The sequence below is a fragment of the Stegostoma tigrinum genome, chromosome 2, assembly GCF_030684315.1.
Source record: "Stegostoma tigrinum isolate sSteTig4 chromosome 2, sSteTig4.hap1, whole genome shotgun sequence".
Lineage (NCBI taxonomy): Eukaryota > Metazoa > Chordata > Chondrichthyes > Orectolobiformes > Stegostomatidae > Stegostoma > Stegostoma tigrinum.
The window spans coordinates 77649448-77672066 of NC_081355.1; the positions used below are offsets into that span (position 1 = coordinate 77649448).

The 22619-nt window shown below is 39.8% G+C and overlaps 1 protein-coding gene across 4 annotated transcripts in view; it reads right to left on the reverse strand.

Moving 5' to 3' along the window:
• Positions 1–22332, reverse strand: part of cdk6 (cyclin dependent kinase 6) — a 233213-nt gene extending 210881 nt beyond the window's left edge. Inside the window, exons 1-2 of one of the 4 annotated variants that reach the window (XM_048521459.1) lie at positions 22117–22332; positions 19734–20040 (exon numbers count right to left, since the gene is read on the reverse strand). In XM_048521459.1, the coding sequence (XP_048377416.1) occupies positions 19734–19963 (230 nt within the window). In that variant the 5' untranslated portion in view covers positions 19964–20040; positions 22117–22332. Of the gene's footprint in view, positions 1–19733; positions 20041–20222; positions 20381–21057; positions 21188–21675; positions 21782–22116 lie in introns of those variants that run through there. The other 3 variants (XM_048521475.1, XM_048521467.1, XM_048521448.1) reach the window with 3 other exon arrangements.
• Between the last annotated feature and the right edge of the window lie 287 nt (positions 22333–22619).

The window sequence follows — 22619 nt, forward strand, 5'->3', positions numbered from 1 at the left end:
CTTATAGGCACTGGCATCCTGAAGCTACCCTGCTCAGTTGAGGACAGTTCTAGAAGATACCAAGAAGGGGATGACAACAGTGTAATTCTGCAACAGGTACTGGTGCAAAGCAGAGACATCTTCCCAGAAAACAGTCAACAGGCCATGCCATGAGACCCTGGCAGCCTTGACAGACACCTGGGTCAGCAGTGCTGTAAGGAGGTCAATCATTTCTGTTTCACTGTAACCTGTCCTTGCAGGTGCTGTTGCGCCCCCTTCACAATTGTCATTCACCCTTCTAGCTTTTAAGGAGAACACTCTAGATTGTGCAGTCAAGACAAATAAAGCAGGCCAAGGCCAGGGAATTGAAAAGGAGGCAAAGGTTGGAAGATCAGAAGTTATTCAAGCTGGGATAGCTTTAGAAGGAAGAAAACACACTGGCCAAGAATTACCTGGTACAATAGTTTTTGATCGTACTGTGATGATATAAAGTGAACCATAGATAGCAGTAATCAGTGCAGGATTAGTGTAAAGTTTTAAATCAAATTTAATCTCTACAGTTTGGCAGTCAAATTTTGGCAAAAACATGGGGAAGAATAAGCTTGGGAAAAAAGTTTAATAGTGACGGTCTCGGGTAACCAGGCAATCAAGAGTGAATGAGGAACACAGTAAGAAGTTTAAGCAACTAGATAGATAGTGTCGATCATCAAGATGAAACAAAAAGAGAAAATTCCAGTTATCAAATATACATAATCATAACTCTCAAAGCACCACAAATATCAAACAAACAATTTAAGAGATCTTAAATGCAAACAGGAGAATTGTTTAATGTGTTTTAATGATAAATGTTCCTTTTCCCACATAGATGTACTCCAAAACAGTTGTAATGTATTGCGAGCCCTTACGTGATAACTACTTTCAATTCTTGGAGTAATACAGTGGTTATTCATTTATTGCCAATTGTTGTACAAGTCATCAGAAGCATTTTGAAGGGGTCTTATGGTAGCCCAGGTTCAAGACCTAACTACTCCAGAGGTACGTAACAACATCTCTTAACTGTTTAACAGCTAAAATATCAGCAATGGTTATAGCAAAGAGGATGCCAGGTGTAATTCTCTACAGGAGCAGTTCCCACTCCCTTGGGCTTTCCAGGTAACCTTGCAAATTCATCTTTAGGCTTTTATCCAATTTGTTTTTGAAATTCATAATTGAAACTGCTTCCATCAGAATCACAGGCTGTGCACAGATCCGAAATGTTTTCAGCATAAAAAGAAACTTTTCTCAGGTATGTTACTTCTGGTTCTCAGATTCTCAACCATTCTAACAAAGTGAAAAGTTTCAGTTTACTCCATCTGGATCCCTTGTGACGTGGAACATTCCCATTATATATCCTTTATCTCTTCTCCAAGAAGAGTCTCAATTTCTAAAGTTCCGAAAACTTTAACTCTGCTTTCTCTTCACAAATGTTGCCAGACCTAATTTTTTACAACAACTTCTGTTTTTGTTTTTGATTTCCAGCATCTGTAATTCTTTCATTATTCTTCTTTAATGTTCAACTTCTCCATTAACGGGTGCAGCACTGACACACAATAACATTTCAGTTTCACATAAATGGACTCATGACAGATTGGGTTTCTTTTCACCACCATGCTGTGGAATTCAATTTTGCAGTCAAAAAATCTGCAGGCTCATCATGAATTAGCTTCCACAGTTATTTACACAATGACAGCCATTAAATCCACAGGAATTTGTTGCATTTTAATGCTTTCCCAATGAAATTTTCCAAAAGATCTTTTGCATTTTAAACGCCTGTCGAGACAAGTATGCTAACTTCATTCTCATCTAATTCCAGGTATACTGGCAGACAAGAGGTTGCCTGGCATCTCAAACCCATTACGTTGCAAAGCAGATCCTCCACTTTGTTTTACAAGTGTACATTTTCCATAAATCCATGTGTGTCTGCATTGGTGTGGCAATTCATAGAGCTCAGAATCTTGTACATTTCCAAGTACACTCTCAACCTGCCCTACAACTATTAACAATTTGTGAACTTGTTCTCTTAAGTCTATTTATTCCTGACCATCTTCATTATTGCTCCATATTTTCTATCGTCTGTCGTCATTCTTATCACAATGTATCATTCCGAAGTGCACTGCAGTAAATATCATAAGTTATGCGTCTCCCCATTCTACCAGCCTTTTTCTGTGATTCAGAAGTATACATCAATCTTCCACACAATTCACAAAACTTCAAGCTGTGCATCATCTGCATGTTTTGAAATTCTGCCTTATATGTCCAAATTTAAGTCATTAATAGTGATCAGGAAAAGCAATGATTCAAATTTTTAACTCTGGGAAACACCATTGCATGCATTCCTCTGGTTCAAAAACTAATCATTCACCACTGATGTTTTGTTTCCTGTCATGCGGTCAACTTTATATCCAACTTACCACTGTATCTTTTATTCCTTAGGGCATAACTTTGCTGTTAATGTGGTATTTCAAACATCTTTTGGAAGTTCATATTCATCGTCTCAAGCACATTACCTTCATCAACCTATGTTTAGCCATCAAAAAGTTGAATCAAATTAGTTAAACATGAATAACCATCACCAAATCCATGCCAGCTTCCTTTAAGTAATCCAGCCTTATTCAAGTAGTTATTAATTTTTTTTATCAGGTTTAGATTGGTTACAGAAAAGAGAGGAACAATTGGATGGTGATAGCATAGTTGTATTGCCGTATGGAAAAACTAATCCATAGATCTGGGCTACTGGTCTTGGGAACAAGGGTTTGAATCGTATTGCAGAATTAATATCCGGAATTAAAAGCTTGTCCAATGATAACAATGAAACTATTGCTATGGGACTATCTGCTGTAATGGTTGTATCCCTGTCTCTGAGCCAGGAGGTCAAGCTTCAAGTCCCATCTTCTCTAGAGGCATATAATAACAACTCCAAGCAGGCTGATTAGGATATATCTAGCAGTGACCACGATACAGTTCTTGTGGAGATGAAATGTCATCTTCACATTGAGTTTACACCTCATTGTGTTATGTGAAAAAAGTAATGAAACTAAAATGCAACAAATTCCCAGTACCAGATGGCTTCTTACCAGATGTGGATATTGCAGATGCCTAAAATATAATCTTCAAAAATTCTCTCATTTCCAGAATCCAAACTTTACATGGGAAACTTGCCATTGTCTGTGTTTGCAAAAAAGTAAGACAGGGAAACAATGGAAGTTATGTGGAACAGTCCCTCTTCTGCACCTACACAGGCCCCAAACCCCACCTCTTCCTCCGGTACATTGATGACTGTATCGGCGCCGCCTCTTGCTCCCCAGAGGAGCTCGAACAGTTCAGCCACTTCACCAACACCTTCCACCCCAACCTTCAGTTCACCTGGGCCATCTCCAGCACATCCCTCACCTTCCTGGACCTCTCAGTCTCCATCTCAGGCAACCAGCTTGTAACTGATGTCCATTTCAAGCCCACCGACTCCCACAGCTACCTAGAATACACCTCCTCCCACCCACCCTCCGGCAAAAATTCCATCCCCTATTCCCAATTCCTCCGCCACATCTGCTCCCACGATAAGACATTCCACTCCCGCACATCCCAGATGTCCAAGTTCTTCAAGGACCGCAACTTTCCCCCCCACAGTGATCGAGAACGCCCTTGACCGCGTCTCCCGTATTTCCCGCAACACATCCCTCACACCCCGCCCCCGCCACAACCGCCCCAAGAGGATCCCCCTCGTTCTCACACACCACCCTACCAACCTCCGGATACAACGCATCATCCTCCGACACTTCCGCCATTTACAATCCGACCCCACCACCCAAGACATTTTTCCATCCCCACCCCTGTCTGCTTTCCGGAAAGACCACTCTCTCCATGACTCCCTTGTTCGCTCCACACTGCCCTCCAACCCCACCACACCCGGCACCTTCCCCTGCAACAGCAGGAAATGCTACACTTGCCCCCACACCTCCTCCCTCACCCCTATCCCAGGCCCCAAGATGACATTCCACATTAAGCAGAGGTTCACCTGCACATCTGCCAAAGTGGTATACTGCATCCACTGTACCCGGTGTGGTTTCCTCTACATTGGGGAAACCAAGCCGAGGCTTGGAGACCGCTTTGCAGAACACCTCCACTCGGTTCGCAACAAACTACTGCACCTCCCAGTCGCAAACCATTTTCACTCCCCCTCCCATTCTTTAGATGACATGTCCATCATGGGCCTCCTGCACTGCCACAATGATGCCACCCGAAGGTTGCAGGAACAGCAACTCATATTCCGCCTGGGAACCCTGCAGCCTAATGGTATCAATGTGGACTTCACCAGTTTCAAAATCTCCCCTTCCCCAACTGCATCCCTAAACCAGCCCAGTTCGTCCCCTCCCCCCACTGCACCACACAACCAGCCCAGCTCTTCCCCCCCACCCACTGCATCCCAAAACCAGTCCAACCTGTCTCTGCCTCCCTAACCGGTTCTTCCTCTCATCCATCCCTTCCTCTCACCCCAAGCCGCACCCCCATCTATCTACTAACCTCATCCCACCTCCTTGACCTGTCCGTCTTCCCTGGACTGACCTATCCCCTCCCTACCTCCCCACCTATACTCTCTCCACCTATCTTCTTTACTCTCCATCTTCGGTCCGCCTCCCCGTCTCTCCCTATTTATTCCAGTTCCCTCTCCCCATCCCCCTCTCTGAAGAAGGGTCTAGGCCCGAAACGTCAGCTTTTGTGCTCCTGAGATACTGCTTGGCCTGCTGTGTTCATCCAGCCTCACATTTTATTATCTTGGAAGTTAACCCAAGACCTGTTGTTGGGAAATTGCAAAGGGTCCAATTTAAAGAGGTGGATAACTGAATGCCTTGAAAATTTTCATCTGATCTGAGAATCAACGTGGGTGTGTAAGAGGTGTTATGCCAGATGAATTAGGTTGAATATTTTGAACAGGTAGCTAAAGTATTGGACAGTGAAATGTCAACAGCTGTTATGTATACCATTCTTCAGAAAGCATTCAATAAAGATCAGAGTCTGGTAGTTAACTTTTAAACTAATATAATTCAAAACAAATTACTGACCTAGTTAGGAAACTGGTTAAACAGTATGAAGTAAGGGGTAGCGATAACAAGCAGGTACTCTGATTACCAGAATGTGACTTATGGAATCCCAAAGCATTGGCGTTCTGAAGGGTAACCAGGCGCGAAATGTTACCTCTGACTTCTCTCCACAGATGCTGCCAGACCTGCTGGTTTTTCCAGCAATTTCCATTTCCACTCCCAAAGCATTGGTGTTGGGCTTTCAACTGTTTGTTGGATACATTAATGACTCAGTGGAATGGAATGCCATATATCCAAATCTGCCAATTATTCAAAGATAGTTGGTATTGTAAGTAATATACACAAAGGATAAAGTTTCAAACAGACATGGACTAAGCGAATAGCCAAAACTTTTTTTAAAAATGCAACCTGAGCAAATATAAGGACTAAAGTAAATAGGTCAAGGTACATTCTGAATGGTGAAAAACTGGAAATATTGGAGTTCCAAAGAAACTTGTGGCTTGAGGTACACAATGAATAAAATGTTCTGGGCAGGTACATGTGAATGATCAAGATGGATAATGAACACTGGCCTGTTGTGTCTAGTAAATTAAAATGCAGGCGGCTGGATTCATGCTTCAGTGTACAAAGGCCTGAACAAAGCACACCTGGAGTACCACAAACAGTTCTGAGCACCACACCAAAAAAAGGATGTCGAGCTTGGAAGGAGCATGGTGTAAACCTATTAGAATTCAAAATGTTAAGGGGTGATTTCATTGAAGCTTTCAAGATATTAAAAGGAGACCAAATAGAACAGATTGGGAGAAAATAATTCCATTGGTTAGGGAATGGTTGGAACTAGAAGCCATAGTCATAGAGCCAGAGTTCCAGGAGTCAAAACTGGGAAACTACTTCCTTACAAGAAGAAGTAACACAGTGTGGAGCTGGAGGAACACAGCAGGCCAGGCAGCATCAGAAGCGAAGGAAAGCTGATGTTTCCAATCGGGACCCTTCTGAAGATTTCTGAAGAGGAGTCCCGACCTGAAACGTCTGCTCTTCTGATGCTGCCTGGCCTGCTGTGTTCCTCCAGCTTCACACTGTGTTACCTCTGACTCCAGCATCAGCAGTTCTTGCTACCTCTTTACAACAGGAGGGATAGTTTCTGCACATTGCAACTGAAGGTGGATCAATTGTTAGTTCCAAAACAGAGATGCATGATTTTTTTTGTTAGACAAATCCATTAGAGAATACAGGACAAGGTGGGTATTAGGAGTTGGGTAAATGCTAGCACGACAGGTTCAAGGAGTTAAATGATCCAACCCTGTTCTTACATTATTTAACTCTTGATTTCCAACTGATCTCAGTCAAGTGCAATAGAGCTCCTAGTTCATATAATTATTTTCAGGATACATGGCTATGATTAGGTTTCCTCTCTCAATGACCATGCTCTGATCCCTACAGCAACGCGAATGCCAGATGAAGACAAGACAATATTTTTGCCATGTTATCTGGAGTTGCACACATGTATTGGATATTTGGGCAAGATACTAGATGACGAATTGAACTCAAACTGTATCCCAACAAGACGCAATACTTGAAAAAGGAGAAAAACCAAAACGTGAGTAGATTCGTAGAATGTATCTCTTTCACAAAGCAATAATCTTTTAAATATTAAAATTACAATCTTTCAGCCCTTTCCTTACTACAATTATAAAATACACACAATATAAGTTGTGAGTTATTTTTCTAAGTTGGAAATACTCAACATAGATTACAAAGGGACAAGCACGCTCAGTCAATGTCTTGAGGCTATGACAGGCATATTGAATGGGAGAAATATGGTGGATGCAGAGATCTTAGGAAAGACTTTAACAAAGAACTACACGGAAGATTAGAGAAAAATAAGGGACGAGGAGTTAGCAGAAGGATAGGAAATAATACTAGGAACCGATTGGAAGCAAATTGTAGGAATTAATGGGAAGTTAACTGCAGTTCCCACCAAGTCCAGTTGAAGCAATTCTATTCAATATAAATATCAATGATTTGGATGCAGACGTGGGAGATTGGTGTCAACGTTTGCAGAAGTTAAAACTGGATAGACAATTAATTCACAGTTGATGAAATGTAGTTCTTGTATTTATCATGCTGATGAGTTGAAAATATTAAAGATTCAATACAAAAAGCATGTTTCATATTCTGTTGAATGTTCAGGTGGTGTCATAAGGCTTTCTGTTATGTTTTTTAATTGACTACAATGGAAATGAAAGTCGGAAGAGATGGGAAATAAGCTGCTGATCCATTCATTTAACATTATTGCTCCAATCATCGTGTTTCAGGACTGTAAATTTATCTTGGAATTCGAATGAATCAGTGTGGTTTGGAAAAATATCTTGCTTGCTTTTTCCAATTTTTTTTGGGAAACCTTGAGAAATTAGTCTGAGTGACCACAGAAAGATAAACCTTGTGAGACTATGAGAGCATAGGATGCTAGGTTTTCAACTTTCTCTCTTTATTGCTTTTTATATTAATAAGTGGATATGAAATATCTGCAGTTTCTGTAATGAGTGACTAAAACAAATTCCCTGTTTAATGACAAGTTAATCCAATTTTTATGGGTACATGTTTCTTAAATATAAAGTAGTCCCTTCAAAAGATTTTTACCAGCAATATATAAACTCAACTACATCATGTTGCATACAGCTGTGCTGTAGCAGTGCTCTACTATTTTGTTCATTACATGGCGTACCTTTTGGTCTTTGTAAGATAGTTGATCCTCTAACTTACAATGAACAAAGCCTAACGTGACTTTGTGCAATTCTAAACATCATTTTTGCTAATGTACATTCCCCAGTAAAACATAAAGTACATGAAATAAGACAAGTTCTCATCACAAATTTTATAACACATGGTTCCGAATTTTCCATCAGGATACTAATTACAGGTGCATATGAATTGCTTTAAAAATCTGGTACAGATTCTAAGGAATGTCAGGCTGAATGGTGCATTAAGCATTTAATAAATCATGGCTTTAGGGTATAGTCTTAAATTTCCCATTGTGCTTTATTAACTTTGTTCTCATTGTTTTGGTTACTGCTTTAGTGCAAGTTATTTTGCATTATCCTATACTTATGCGAATGCTATAAATCGTTTTCTTACAAAACTTTCAGCAAATATTTTAGTAACTTCATTAGAATGTAAAGAATTCCTGACTTAAAGATGTTTGATTCAACAATAAAATTGACACCAGGAACCTTTCTGTAACATGGGTATCACACATCTTTAATGACAAGAAAATCAGTCAAGACAAACAAACAACAGACTTTTGAAGAAAGGTCCTTGACCTGAAACTCGAATCCTCTTGCCACAGATGTTGCATGACCTGAGTATTTCTAGCATTTTCCCTTTTTAACATGAGTCCATTATGAGCATTCCTTTCTGTAGCACTGTTCTTTATGCCATCAATTCGTACTGATGGAAGTTTATAATTTTAATGTCCTCTTTGGTCATTTTAAGCAAAAAGAAACCCCTCTTGTATAATGTAGATGAGAATGTTTCCTGTTTGGTGGATAGGGAGTTGAGAAGTAGTTTTGACTCACAATAAGGTGTGTGCTAACAAGGGGATGCAAGAAATCCAGGCTGTATTCTTGCATCATAGTTAAAAGTATTGTTTGTGAATGCCTGAGTCCAGACTGCTTTTGCAACTGTAGTTGCTGGATGGATCAGGAGTAATAAGTAAAAAGAGGTTATTATTGATGGGAACAAGTTGCTTTAAATTTTATTTTGTTCTTAGGCCACAGCAATAAAGGTACTGTACAAAAATACCTAGCTATTTTGTTTAAGCACATGATGTAACGGTTAAAAACATGTCCAGAAACCAAAATGTTATGCTTAACTTTTTTTTCTTAAAGCTACTGGAGTTATTTTGGATTGTATTTATCCTTGCAAGATGAGAGAGAAGTGATTTTTGAATTCCTGAAAAATGCTAATAATTATGTAAAGAATGATGGTTAGCTACAATTAATAAGAAAACTGCAATTTTACCGAAACGTTCAACTGATATCAGAAATTAGCTATAACATTGAAACCAGCTCCACGTATTCACTTACGTATGAACTTACAAAACAAGAACAGAAATAGACCATTTAGTCTCTCAGAGATAGTAGGAACTGCAGATGCTGGAGAGTCTGAGATAACAAGGTGTAGAGCTGGATAAACACAGCAGGCCAAGCAGCAAAGGAGCAAAAAGGCTGACGTTTCAGGCGTAGACCCTTCTTCAGAAATTCACACCAGAAATGTCAGCCTTCCTGCTCCTCTGATGCTGCATGGCCTGCTGTGTTCATACAGCTCTACACCTTGTTATCTCATTTAACCTCTCAAGCCTTCTCCGCCATTCAGAAAGATTATGGCTGATCTGTTGGCATTGTGAATTCCACAATGCAAACAGATCTATTTGCAATAGCCTTTGATTCCTTTGAAAATTCTAGCCGTCTGTCTTAAAAGTGTTTGGTGATCTCGCAGGGAGTTCCAAAGCCACACTGCTATCTGAGGCAGAAAAACATTCTGTTATGAAAGGGAGGCCGCTGCTTTTAAACTGATTCTGGACTCAAATACAGGAAGAGACATTGTTTCCGCATCCAGATCCACCTTGTTAAAACCATTCAAGCTCTTGTACACTTGAATCAAGTCAATCCTGACTCTTCTGAATCTAGCTGTCCAGCCTATCGTCATAAGACAATCCACACATTCTAGGTATCAACCTACAAACCTCTGAACCACCTCAAATGCTTTTATATCTTACCTTAATGAGACCAAAGCTGTACACAATCTTAAGATGTAGTGCCACCAGTGCCCTGATTAACTGAGGCATAACATCCTTGCCATTATAAAAAACAAAAGAACTGCAGACATTGTAAATCAGAACAAAAGCTCAACAAATCTGGCAGCATCTGTGGAGAGAAATCAGAGTTAACGTTTCAGGCCCAATGACCCTTCCTCAGAACACCCAAATGTTAATTTTGATTTCTCTCCACAGCGCTGAACTTTTCCAGCAAATTCTCTTTTTTGTCTTTACCATTATGTTCAATTCTGATTGTAATAAAAGACAGCATCGCACTGACCTGTTGGTTTAGTCTTCTTTGTATTCTGGATCAGTCTTTGCATCAATTATTTCGAAACTTATACTATTGTTTAGAGTTGGGGTAGATTTTTTTGCACAGTTGTTGCTGCTACAGCTGGTGGTTCGTGAATGATGACACATTCATATGAAGAGTTGTGCTTGAGAATTCGTAAGGATAGGTTTAGGCCATTCAGACCTTTGTACCAGAGATAATGGGAACTGCAGATGCTGGAGAATCTGAGATAAAAGAGTGTAGAGCTGGATAAACACAGCAGGCCAAGCAGTGTTCCTCCAGCTCCACACTTTGTTATCGCATACCTTTGTACCACTTTGCCTTATTCAGCTGTCAATCTATACCTCAATTTCATTTCACCAATTTAGTCTCATATCCTTTGATAACCTTATCTAAAAAATGCTCTTGAAAATTTCAATTAGTTAAGCTTCCATAACACTTTGGGGGCTTGTGTTCAAAATTTCTACTACTTTTGCCTCAGTACCTCATTTCCTCATTTCACTCTTAAACCATCTCGCTTGCAATTTTAAGATTAAACTTCAGGATTTTGTTCTCTCTCTGGATTTCTCAGCATAAAATTTCAATCTTGTTGAATCGCTTCATGATGTAATATTGATAGCCACATCATAGAAACATTAAAAAAAACAGGAATAGACCGTTCCACCCTTCAAACCTGCTTATCCACTCATTATGATCATGGCAGATCATTCAACCCAATAGCCTATTCTTGCTTTTTCCTCATATTCTTTGATCTCTGTAGCCCCAAGAGCTATAGCCAATTCCTGCTTGAAATCATACAATGTCATGGCTTCAAATGCTCTTAGTGGTAATAAATTCAACAGGGTTACCACTCTCTGGATGCAGAAATTTCTGCTCATCTCAGTCCTAAATGGTTTGTTCTGGATCCTGAATAATCTGCGCATATCCTGCCAAGGCCACTATGTATTTCTTGAGTTTCATTGATTAAAAAGCTGGTTGCAGGATTCTGATCAGGTTTGACATGGCTTTTTAAGAAATTCATTTATGTCATCTGTGCATTGCTGAGAGGGCTAATATTGATTGCCTAACCCTAAGGGATATGATGCGTCTTAATTCCTCACTTTTGCATATTGTCCACGTTAAGATTAAATGGCATCAATCCATTGGCTTTTTGATGACATTAGTGCTTTATGCGTATGGACATATAAATTCCGTTGCTCCTCTGTATTTTCTGGGTAGTGACTCTTTTCCCAGTAATGGAAAGCTTGTGACGGTGTGTCAGCAACCCATTTTCATTGTTCCACGTTTCATTCCTTTTCGAATACCATTTTGGTTGTGGCTCAGGAGGGCGCCTTTAGCCTGTCAAGCCCACGTCACTTCTTTGCAGAAGTAATTTAGTCAGTCTCACTATCTACAGCCTGTAATTTTTCCCCTCAGGTGTTTATACTGAAAGCCCTATTGTGCCACCATTCTACATTTAAAAACCCTCCTTTCACACCACCCCCTGGCTGATTAGAGACTACATATGGATTGGAAAAGGCTAGACCTAATTAATCTACTTTAATTTTTTTTCAACTCATCAGCATGATAAATCTTGCACCGGTACTATTATTAATTGAATATTTAGAGTTCTTTTGAATGTACCCTTTGTCACAGCACTGTAATTCTTCAGATATTTTTGTAAAAATGCATTAGGCAACATTTGTAACTGCAAACTGATAATGGCAGATTTTGTGATTGCGTAAAATATACCATTAATCTTTCATATTAAATAACTACTTCACCCTGCTTCACTGTCACATTCAGCTGCCACACTGAAGAACAGAGAAACAAACCAAAAATTATAATGGAGAATAATGTTAGAAACTATCCAAAAAAAGGATGCTCTTGGATGTTTGTCTAAGAAATGATTTGGGTAGTATGCACAGAGCTGTAAAGTAATTTTGCATTTAAATTGACAGCTTTCTAGAAACATGAAAGCTAATTCAGGACACAGTTTTAATCTTTATTTGTACTGTAGATAAAAGGTTCAGTCAAAGGAGCTTTCTATCTTAGTATCTCACCCGGCATCAAAAAAACAAGACTACAGTATTTTTGATTCCAAATAAATACAAAATAGGTCTCCAATGATTTATGCTTAATGCAAACAGTACAACTGTCAGTACTGTAAGTTATGGACAAAATGAGCAATATTTGAAGTGGTGTTTTATATATATATTTCTCAACCTCAAATACTCAAGAGTGCAATGTTAAAACTCAGTGCCATACTATCTAAAAAGCTTTAACAAGTTCTCACCTTAAAAACAGTCTCTTTTTCTACATGTATGCCATTTCCATGTTTAAATACTGGTAACAATCCTCTTGAAGGTACTATTACACATCTAAGAAATGGGTTCCTGTAAATTGAGATAACAAGGTGTAGAGGTGGATGAACACAGCAGGCCAAGCAGCATCAGAAGAGCAGGAAAATTGAAGGGTCTTGGCCTGAAATGTCAGCTTTCCTGCTCCTCTGTTGCAGCTTGGCCTGCTGCATTCATTCAGCTCTATACCTTGTTATCTCAGCATCTGCAGTTCCTACTATTCCTGTAAATTGAATTAATTTGACCAATTCAATAAGTGCAAGCTGCCCTATTTTTAACTTATGAGTAGTAAATAATGAAATAATACCAAACTGCAATAATATTGATATTGTAAATGGAAATGTGACGGAGCCAACTATTCCACAGTTCAGACAAAAGTTGGTTTGGGATTCAACTGCAGGCACCCAACACTTTTGTCCCATATCCCTTAACAACTCTGATGAATTTTTGACATCCAATCATCTATAAATTTAATAACTGACTGAGCATTAATTGCGGATTCTGGGGGAGAATTCCAAACTTTAGCCACCTTTTGTGTTACATTATTGTATTATTTAGTGAGGAATCAGTTGTTATGTGAATATATATCCTGGGAAGCCACCCTGACTGCTGTACAGTAGTCACTGCTACCTAACAATGTACTATCTTCAAGCTACATGGAGGGCTAAAATAAATACATGTCATCAAGTTCTAGAATTTTGATTCTATACTGTGATTATTTTTAACTTAGAACCTGGTCTATAAAACACCTTGTGTGACAAAGAATTTTTTTTATTTTACTGCTGGAAGGTCTGGCTCTAACTTTTAGGTTATGTGCCCCAGTCTTAGACTTTGTAACCAGCAAAAAAAAACACTCCAAGACATAGTAGAGGTTTATAAAGTCATGAGGGGCATGGATAGGGTAAATAGGCAAGATCTTTTTCCCGGGGTGTGAGGGTTTAAAAATTCAGGGCATAGGTTTAAGCTGAGAGGAGAGATAATAAAAGGGGCCTCAGGGGCAACTTTTTTCATGCAGAAGGTGGTGCACATATGGAATGGGCTGCCAGAGGAAGTGGTGGAGGCTGGTATGATCTCAACATTTAAAAGGCATCTGGATGATTATACAATTAGGAAGGATTTAGTAGGATATGAACCAAATGCTGACAAATAGGACTAGATTTATACAAGATATCTGAACAGCATGGACAAGTTGGATCAAAGGGTGTGTCTCCATGCTGTTTATTTATCAACTCCCCGTAACGTCGTGAAAAAACACTCAGAAGTTAAGGTTTTCAGACTTAATTGGTTTAAGAATGCCTTTTCAATGAAATAGTGATCATTGATCTCCATCCAACTATGATATATAATCATACTTAGAAAATGGTGCACAAGCTATTTTAGTAGCGATTTATGAAAACAGATCTTTTCTGATATTAATGAGATAGACATGCCTACTTCTAAGGGTAGAAGTGGTTTGTTTTTGAAAATAGTGTGTAAATGATTCTCAATTACTTTATCCAATCAATAATCTCCAGTTATTCGTCTTTCATCAATTAAAAATAGATATAGGATATTTAATGAATTTTTGAAAACATTAGTAATGTGAAGTGAATTTATATTATGATAATTACAAGATAATTATGGACAAATGTTCTTCAGAGTGGTTCGACTGGGTAAAATCCAAGCTTAGAAACATAGATAGGAGCAGGAGTAGGCCATTTGACTTCAAGGCTGCTCCATCATTCAATATGATTATGGCTGATCATCCAGTTCAATATCCTAATCCTGCTCTGCCACCATATCACTCAATTCCTTACACCACAAGAGCTGTATCTATTTCTGCCTATATGTATTTTAAAACTAGTTATTCCTCTAAAGAAACTGGCACTATCACGTCATATGATTGACACAAAGAACTCTTAAATAGTGAATCTCCGTTCCTCTAGAGAGCTTTGCAACCATTAGTCATGGTGCTTAGTGTTAATAATGTTCAATTTATTACTGTTAAACCAGTTTCCATTTAAACCTTATTTTATGGCAACTAAAAAACACGATGAAGCAATTTAGTCTGCAGATTTCCAGAAAATTTCTACGGATCTTGTTTGTGGGAGTCAATTTACCATTCTGGCAACTTTATGTAGTGTTACATACAACTCCAAACTTCCTCTGCTGTGATATCTACAGCCTTCTCACAATACGCCAGATGTCGTCTAATCGGGGATAATAAAACAAGACTTGAAGCATGATATCAATCCCCTTGTGTCATGGTCCTCTAGATATAAAGATTAGCATTACTGGAGCCTTTTGCAATCATTTTAATCATCTGTGTAGCTGGTCATTCAAGACATGCTCACCTACTCCATTCTCAACCATCCCTCACTCCAACCTCCTGCCTTAGGACTTTCATTTCTTGATTTTCACCACTTAGAAAATAGCCAGTTATTCATTTTTGATCTAAATTGGATAATCTCAAATGCCTAGGGTGAAATCCATTTACCACACAGCACGCATTCACATTCTATTAGTATTATTGTAATTTTGTGTCTTTGTATACAGTGAAGAAAATGTCAACCTTTGTGTCAAGAGATTTGGTTATATGACTTTCTATCTTATCAGTTATATCATTAATAAATGCAATGATGTCCCAACATACATCCTTGCAGAACACTACTAGTCACAGTGCAATCAGAGTACCTTTCAATTGATCTCACACCCTATGTCCTGCTTCTCAATTTCCCAAACAGATCAGTAATTTGACTTTTAAAAGGTTCACCCTAGCTAATAGTCTCTGTTGAGAATTTTTATTCAAATACTTTCTAGAATCCTTACAAATAACATGCATAGAATCCCCCTTTAAGAGCTCTTGCAGTGCAAAGGTAGTATCCCTAACCATTGAGCCAAGAGACCCAGGTTCACATTCCACTTGTTTCAGGGTGCCAAAATGAATTTAGAATTTTCCTGATTATGTCAGTTAATTTTCCACATTTAAAAAGAAAATCAAACAGGTCCATCTGACACGATCTTTCCATCACGCTGATGACTTCTGGTCAGTTAAAAATATAAGGTGTTCTATTGCTCTGTCCAGATGTTAGATATTAAAATAATTGATTTGTAATTCTGCAGTTTCCCTCACTTTTCTTAATCAGATTGCACAATTTTTCAGTTTAAAGGAACAGCTCTCACATTGAGACAAGATTAGAGCAGATCCGATTTTAACTAAAATACATTAACGTTTACCAATTAGTTTAAATATTAGGTAGAAGGTGTCTTTCAACTGGAAACTCTTTTTAAATACAGTGCGCACTGAAAACTAAATGAACAAGTTGGTTTCACATTTCTCCAATGAATTTATACACATAAAATTAACTAGAATTTGGTCATTAGATTAAAAATTAAATGCATTTACTTTATTAAATCTGCATTGTATATTGAGATAGTTATATTTGCTTTGACAATTAAATTTTAATTAAATCTTATTTTCATCCAATCTTAAACTATCTTCAGATGTCATGTTCATTCAGTAATGTCAACTGTTCTGGACTTTTTTTTGAGTAAGAGAGCAATGATAAGTCACTGACAGATGTATTACTGCAAGACATCCAAGGAACTTAACAAAAATACTTCACTAAAACAAGGTGGTGAGAGCTAGCAGAATATTATGTACATTATCTTGGAAATTATAACACAAATCTTATGAAATAGCTACATGTAGCATCACAAATAGTGTAGGTTGCCAGGTGTAGGGTCATACCCACTGCAGAAGCCTACCAAACAGACAAACATCTGACTGGATCCTTTTAAGACCACAGAAATAATTTTTGCTCAGTTATGATGAATTACTAATTTTTCTCTCATAGCATTACTCACATACAATCTCTTTATAAAACAGTGCCTCTTTGTGCAAGTCCTATTTTGTATCTCTGACACTCATTCTCAATGCTTATTTCCACTCTTTTCGTCTTCAAGGTTTTTCTTTGTGGCTCTCAAAATACTTTTCCTTTCTTTACAACATTTTTTAAATGCTCTCCATCAACGTTTAAATATCCATTTTCACTGTCATTCATTTTCTTATTCTATGTGCATTTATGTAAATCTTAACATTCTATATATAATCCACTCTGGATGGCTGTAACTTCAACCTGAATGGTTTAAAAAAACTGGGCATTCACTGATTTTAGCCCTGGAGAACATGCTTGCACTTTCCCAACATCCACACCCCTCTTCTATCTGTCCCCTATTTGTCCAGGCCAATACAGATCAACATTCATGTAGTCTAACCAAACAGAATGAAATGTTTCTCTAAACTGAACTCTTACAGCATTCAGCATAATTTTAAATTCCTATTCATTTTTCATTTTAAAATCATTGAGATTGTCTGGGTGGGATGCTCTTTGGAAAGTCGGTGTGGACTTGATGAGCTGAATGGCCTGCTTCCACACTGTAGGGATTCTATATAACCACAAATCTAATTAGCTCCAGAACCGAGCTTTGAAATTACTTTGGAGCTCTGTGATATAGGAAGATGTCAACCCAGATCCAAAATGTATCAGCCATAGTTGAGCTGGTAGCACGTCCCCTGCTAAATCAGAAAGTTCTGTGTTGATTGCATGATCTGAATGACAACGGTATGCAATATAATAGTTCTGCTCCCTCGGAAGGTAAAGTGTTGCGCCAACGTGCCATCTGTCCTTAGATGGACATGAAAAAAAATCGTATGGTACCATTTTGAAGAACAGCAAGGAAACTGACCCCCTATATTAAATAATTATTCTTCATCATCATTGAACCAACTTATTTGGTCGTTACCTTATTGCTGTTCAAGCATCCATGCAACAAATTATTGCTGTTTCCTATATTATGTTAGCACCTACACTTCAAATATGTTTAAGTGGCTGTAGTCCCCAAGATCATGAACATTTCTACACAAAAATGCATTCATCTTGCATTTAGGATGAAAGCTGAGTATGCTATGTCCTCAGAACCGCTGGAAATACACATTGATTTCTTGCATTCACTATTTATACTGAAATAAATAAATTAGGTGTACAATTTTGCTCAAAGTAAGCAAAAGGGTATTTGTGCATGATTTCACACAAGTATACTAAATACTGGAATCCATTTTGCACATAAAATAATGCTGTGCCTTCCAAAACATTCTTTCCCTTCTACTAAGCTCCTTCCTTTCATTTTGAAAGAATAATTATTTTCCTAGGAAGATGCATCAACTCCAATAAAAAAAGATGATGGAGAAAACTGAATGAGACCCATTTATTATGGGTTCATGTTTAAGTGATGACTGTCCTCAACATGATTTACATCAAATCCTATACTTCCAAACAAATGAGAATACGTTTATCATGCACTTTAGATTTAGTCTCTTTAAATTTGCAGAAAATAACTTCTGCTTAGATCATATAAAAGACAAAACTAAAAATTTAAGAATTAACACCTTTTTTCAGCAGAAATAATAAAGAGAAAGGAAGTGAAGTACATCTTTCAACTTAGAATAGATGATGAGTCAATAGAAGGATATGACACTTGCAATGAAGTGAGCCATTACAAACAAGACATTTCATAAGCAGAGCCAAGAAATGTTTTATTCACTCCCCACCCCCAAAAGTCTCTTGCAGCCAGAAGTTGGAAACTCCTACTGCCAAGTGAAAATGAAAACGTCCATTCTAGAAGTGACTTAAGGTGGTTTCTATAATCAAATTAAAATCCAAATGTGCATTCAAAAGGTAACAACTACTCTGCAGCTGAATGCAAATGACATGAAATGAGGAAAAACGCCAACAAAAGAAGCTTTGCTGCTTCTGCCTTACAGTAAGAATTAAAGGGAGACTGAAACAAAGAAATGTTAGTCATTCCATACGAACACAAAACACTTCCAAAAAAAGCCGTTTTTTAAAAAAAATACTGAGTACGAGTCCCTAAAATTAGGACTTTTGGGGGAAATTCCCTAAATAGCTATGTCAGCTAAAATTAATCTTATCTTTGGCAATTACTTATTTGCATATTATTCTTTTGCATGCTCCGTTACAGAACGATAAAAGGTGGCACTTTGTCCGGCTGGAAATTCATGCGAACAGGAGGCCAGATTGACAGCAAGACTAGGTACGAAAGCGGACGGGATGTAAGCAGCCCTGCAAAAGCGGACGGGAAAGGGAGAAACAGCGCCTTCCCGCTCACTTCTCGCGCTTAATTACGCGAGACCTTCAACAGCGCCCCCCCCTTTCCAAATGTCCTTTAAATTAACACCACGCGTCCGTTTCTCCTGCAATTATCACTCCAGCGTTCTGTACTAAAATGAACTTCGAAAAAGACCACCGACGCACCAAGAGTTCTTGTTTGTCGGAGAATCAGAAACTTGTTGCATTTTCACCTAATTTGCACAAAACGTTCCCCATATCACTGCATTAACTTTGTGTTTTTTGGACTCGCGCACGACCTGAAGTGGTGCGGGCAGGCACTTTAAATTGTGGGCTTCAAGAATTTTGAATGGGAAGGGGGAATGTAATTAACGTAGATGTTTCAAAAAAAACTTGTAGAAATTGCACCGTGTTTATACCCGAATACCCAATGGCGCGCATATAAATGATGTGAATTAGCGAAGCATGAAATTTAAATGATAATGCCATATTTTAAATTTGAACCCGAGTGGGCAAATCGCTCATCCCTCCAATATACTTTAATGTTTAAACCAGTCCACATTATAGGGCAGGTGGGAGTAACACTTTCCCTATTCGACCGGGAAGATGATAATACTGAGATAACGAGGTGTAGAGCTGGATGAACACAACAGGCCAAGCAGCATCTGAGGAACAGGAAGGCTTGATAATGCTTGTTTTATTGGTATAATTTCACTAAATGTCTGCCAGAGGAAGCACAGTGTTACTGCGGGTGGGACTGGTGAACATTTTTGATGTTTTCGCACTTGACTGATCACACGACACACTAACTTTTCCAGAAAAGCATGTGTGTGTGTGTGCGCGCGCACTCACATATAGATCTCTCACAATTCGGGGTCCTTTCACAAACAAATCCCAGGTTGGTCACAGTAAACTCCCAGGTTGAGAAATGATCCATGCCAAAGGTCTGACTTGAAACTACACTCGCCCCTCCTCAGGGGCCAAACATAGGTCGTGGAAATTGAGCTTCCCGGCGCCACTGGGGAGGGGGGGGGGCGGGGGTGCAGAACTGTGGTGAAATTACACCTCCCCACCAATTCAATGGCAGTGTCTCCCTCTCCTCACCTGACCACGTTGGGATGCTCGAAGGACTCGAGTTGCCTCAGTACAGCCACCTCCCGGATGGTGGAGAGAGGCATCCCTTCTTCCCCGGTCTGAACTCGCACTTTCTTCAGAGCCACGAAGCGACCTTCGTTGTTCCTGTCTCTGGCCTTGTAAACCTTACCGTACGCCCCCTCCCCGATCTCGGCCACCGGTTCGTAGCGGTCGGAGAAACTCGCCTCTTTCCCCTCCATGGCGCCGAGTTCGGATCCCCGCGCTGCCCTTCACACATAGACGGAAACAAGTTTGGGTACAGTCGGGCCAGTCACATCTGGAAAGCGAAGAGAACAAGTGATTGATAATGACAATGCATATTGAAGAAAACTTTTGCGGGATGTAAAGTGAAAATGCATGGGCAGCTGGCTAATGGGGCGTTTCTTTTTTTTGTTGAAGCAACACGTTAGCCGAGTTGACAGAAAGTTAATGTGTCCAGTCATGAGGACGACGCTCTACCATTGAAAGTTTTGCAGCGATGCCTCGAAAGCTCGGTTCCCCGCGAGAAGACATGAGTGGAAAGGGGCGAGCAGCTGGCCCTCGGCAAAGGGAGAGCAGCTGCAGCCCCGGGTATCCAAACACACACACTCCCGCTCACTGCAGCCGCCGACCGGGATCCTAACTTTCCAAAGCATGCGCACAGCGACCACCTTCAACACGTGCTACTGGCAAAAGATTGTGTACAAAACAAATAGTTCAAACTAACAGGCAGCCAGAGAGCCGCCAGCTTAAACAAACAATTTACCCCGGTGCAGCTTTGATCACCTCACCCCCCCCATAATGAAGTTTATTTTCCGTCAGTCACTTTGCCTTTAATTTTAACCGTGTGGGGGGTGGGGTGGGAATTAGTAATTCCCAAAAGATTCCCGCAGGATTTTTTTCCTCCCGCATCCACTGTACCCACGGGGTTGCGAACGGATAGCCTTTCCGCTGCTCCTGTATAAATAAACAGGTATAAAGAGAGGCTTTCGTTTCACCTCACCTCCTTCCCCCACAACCAACCCACCTCAAATCTCGATCTGTCACCGAGACTGACAGCCAGCTCCCTAGTGCCAGCCGTCGGTGGGTTTTTGGCAATGCTGCTTGTGGGATTGTGTGGCACAAGACAAATGCTGAACTCAGGGGAACACTACATGTCTCAGCAAGCATGGGCCGCCCCATTGCATTTGTCATCCAGAATATTGATGAGACAAGACCCCACGTTGAAAACACCATGCAGCTTTAAATATATATTATACATATATATATAATACCCTGCCGAAAATCTAAGTCTTCTTGAATTAAAACAATATACCTGATTCTAAGCATGTATTGAGAGCACCGGCCAGGACGCAGCTTCGATTATTACAGCTATGGTGAAGCTCAAGCCCCGCACTTTTATCTAAAAAAAGGTTTTTTTAAAATGCTTCCACAGTCGAGAGCATAATGGGACAGCCAGCCCTGATCGCTAAAGACTCGGCCACACAGGTAGATGCTGCACACTTTGTGGCGTGTGAACGAGGAAATCTGTCATTTGGGGTGGGGGGTATGGAGGACAGATTGCAATTGACGCAAAAGCGAAAAAAAAGTCGGCGCAGACCATGTAATCTGCAGAACTCGTCGAGTAAATATACTTTTTTGTTGCCGAACAGAGCAGTATATATACATGTATCTTGTAGGCAGCCGGGGTGGAGAGTTTCTGTCTCCACCACCAACTTCATCACTCCCCCCCGCCTCTTTCTCTTTTTATCCTGAGGATTTCGTTCTCCTCTAGCCCTTGTCGAAGAAAGAGAGAGCAGTGCTGCTGCCTTTTCTTTCCCACGACGCCTGAATGTGACCCCCCTTCAGCAGTTGACACAGAGCATCAACATTTCCGCATTCCTCAAACAACAAAGGCGAAATGCCGCCCGGCCTTTTTCTCTTCCCAACTCACTCATTCACTCTCTCTCTCTCTTGCACTCTCCGCTCAATGTCCCTTTCGTTTCTCACTGTCAAGTTCCAGCAGACCCGAAAGGAAGAGAAACTTAAAGCCTACACAACGCAACATAAGCTTCCTCCCCCGCCCCCCCCCCCGCACCCCTCGCCTCTCCTCGCCACCAACCACCAACACACTTTCTCCTCATTAAAAAAAAGAAAAAAAACAATTCCTGCTTCCTGGATCACGCTAACGGTTCAGCTCAGTTAACTTTTGGAGAAGTTAAGCCAGTTAAACCCTTGGCTAATGTCCCGCTGGATTCCGACCCTTTTGTTCCCTTAGCTTGCAAAAAGTATTGCAATCGAACGGCATATTAGCACTCTTGTTCGTGAACTTGCAGAGTTCAGACTTATGCCAACAACAATCAAAAGTGATATAAAGTTCACGATGCATACGTACCGCATATCCTGTTACTGCCAATTCATTTGCCCTTGCCAACGTTGCCAGCTACTAATCTGAAATGTGTAGGATTTTGTTCCCTTGCCCCCGAAAGTGATGTGAAAGTGGCCAGTTCAAACGCTAGCGGATAATCAGTAAACAGGGCAGAGCTAAACCTACAAAACAACGTTTACTTTCTTCAAACCAACACGTCCGAAGGGGTCTGTCACACAGCAACTCTTTTACCCACAATACTTAAAGGGAAATAGATCACGTTTCAATATACCAGCGGTACACTACTAATATATACGTATACATAAAATGTAGATTTGCCTACCGTGGAAGAAACATTGAGCATTTTTCTGAATTCAAACATTGCAGTTGATTACTCAATTTGCATGAGCACTCAAAGCTTAAAGGTTATTGAAGCCAAACTGCACTAATCAAGTGGGGCCAGAGCGGGGTACAACATCAATACCTGCATTGAAAATCTAGAACTTGTTTAAAACTTGCTCCATTCCAGG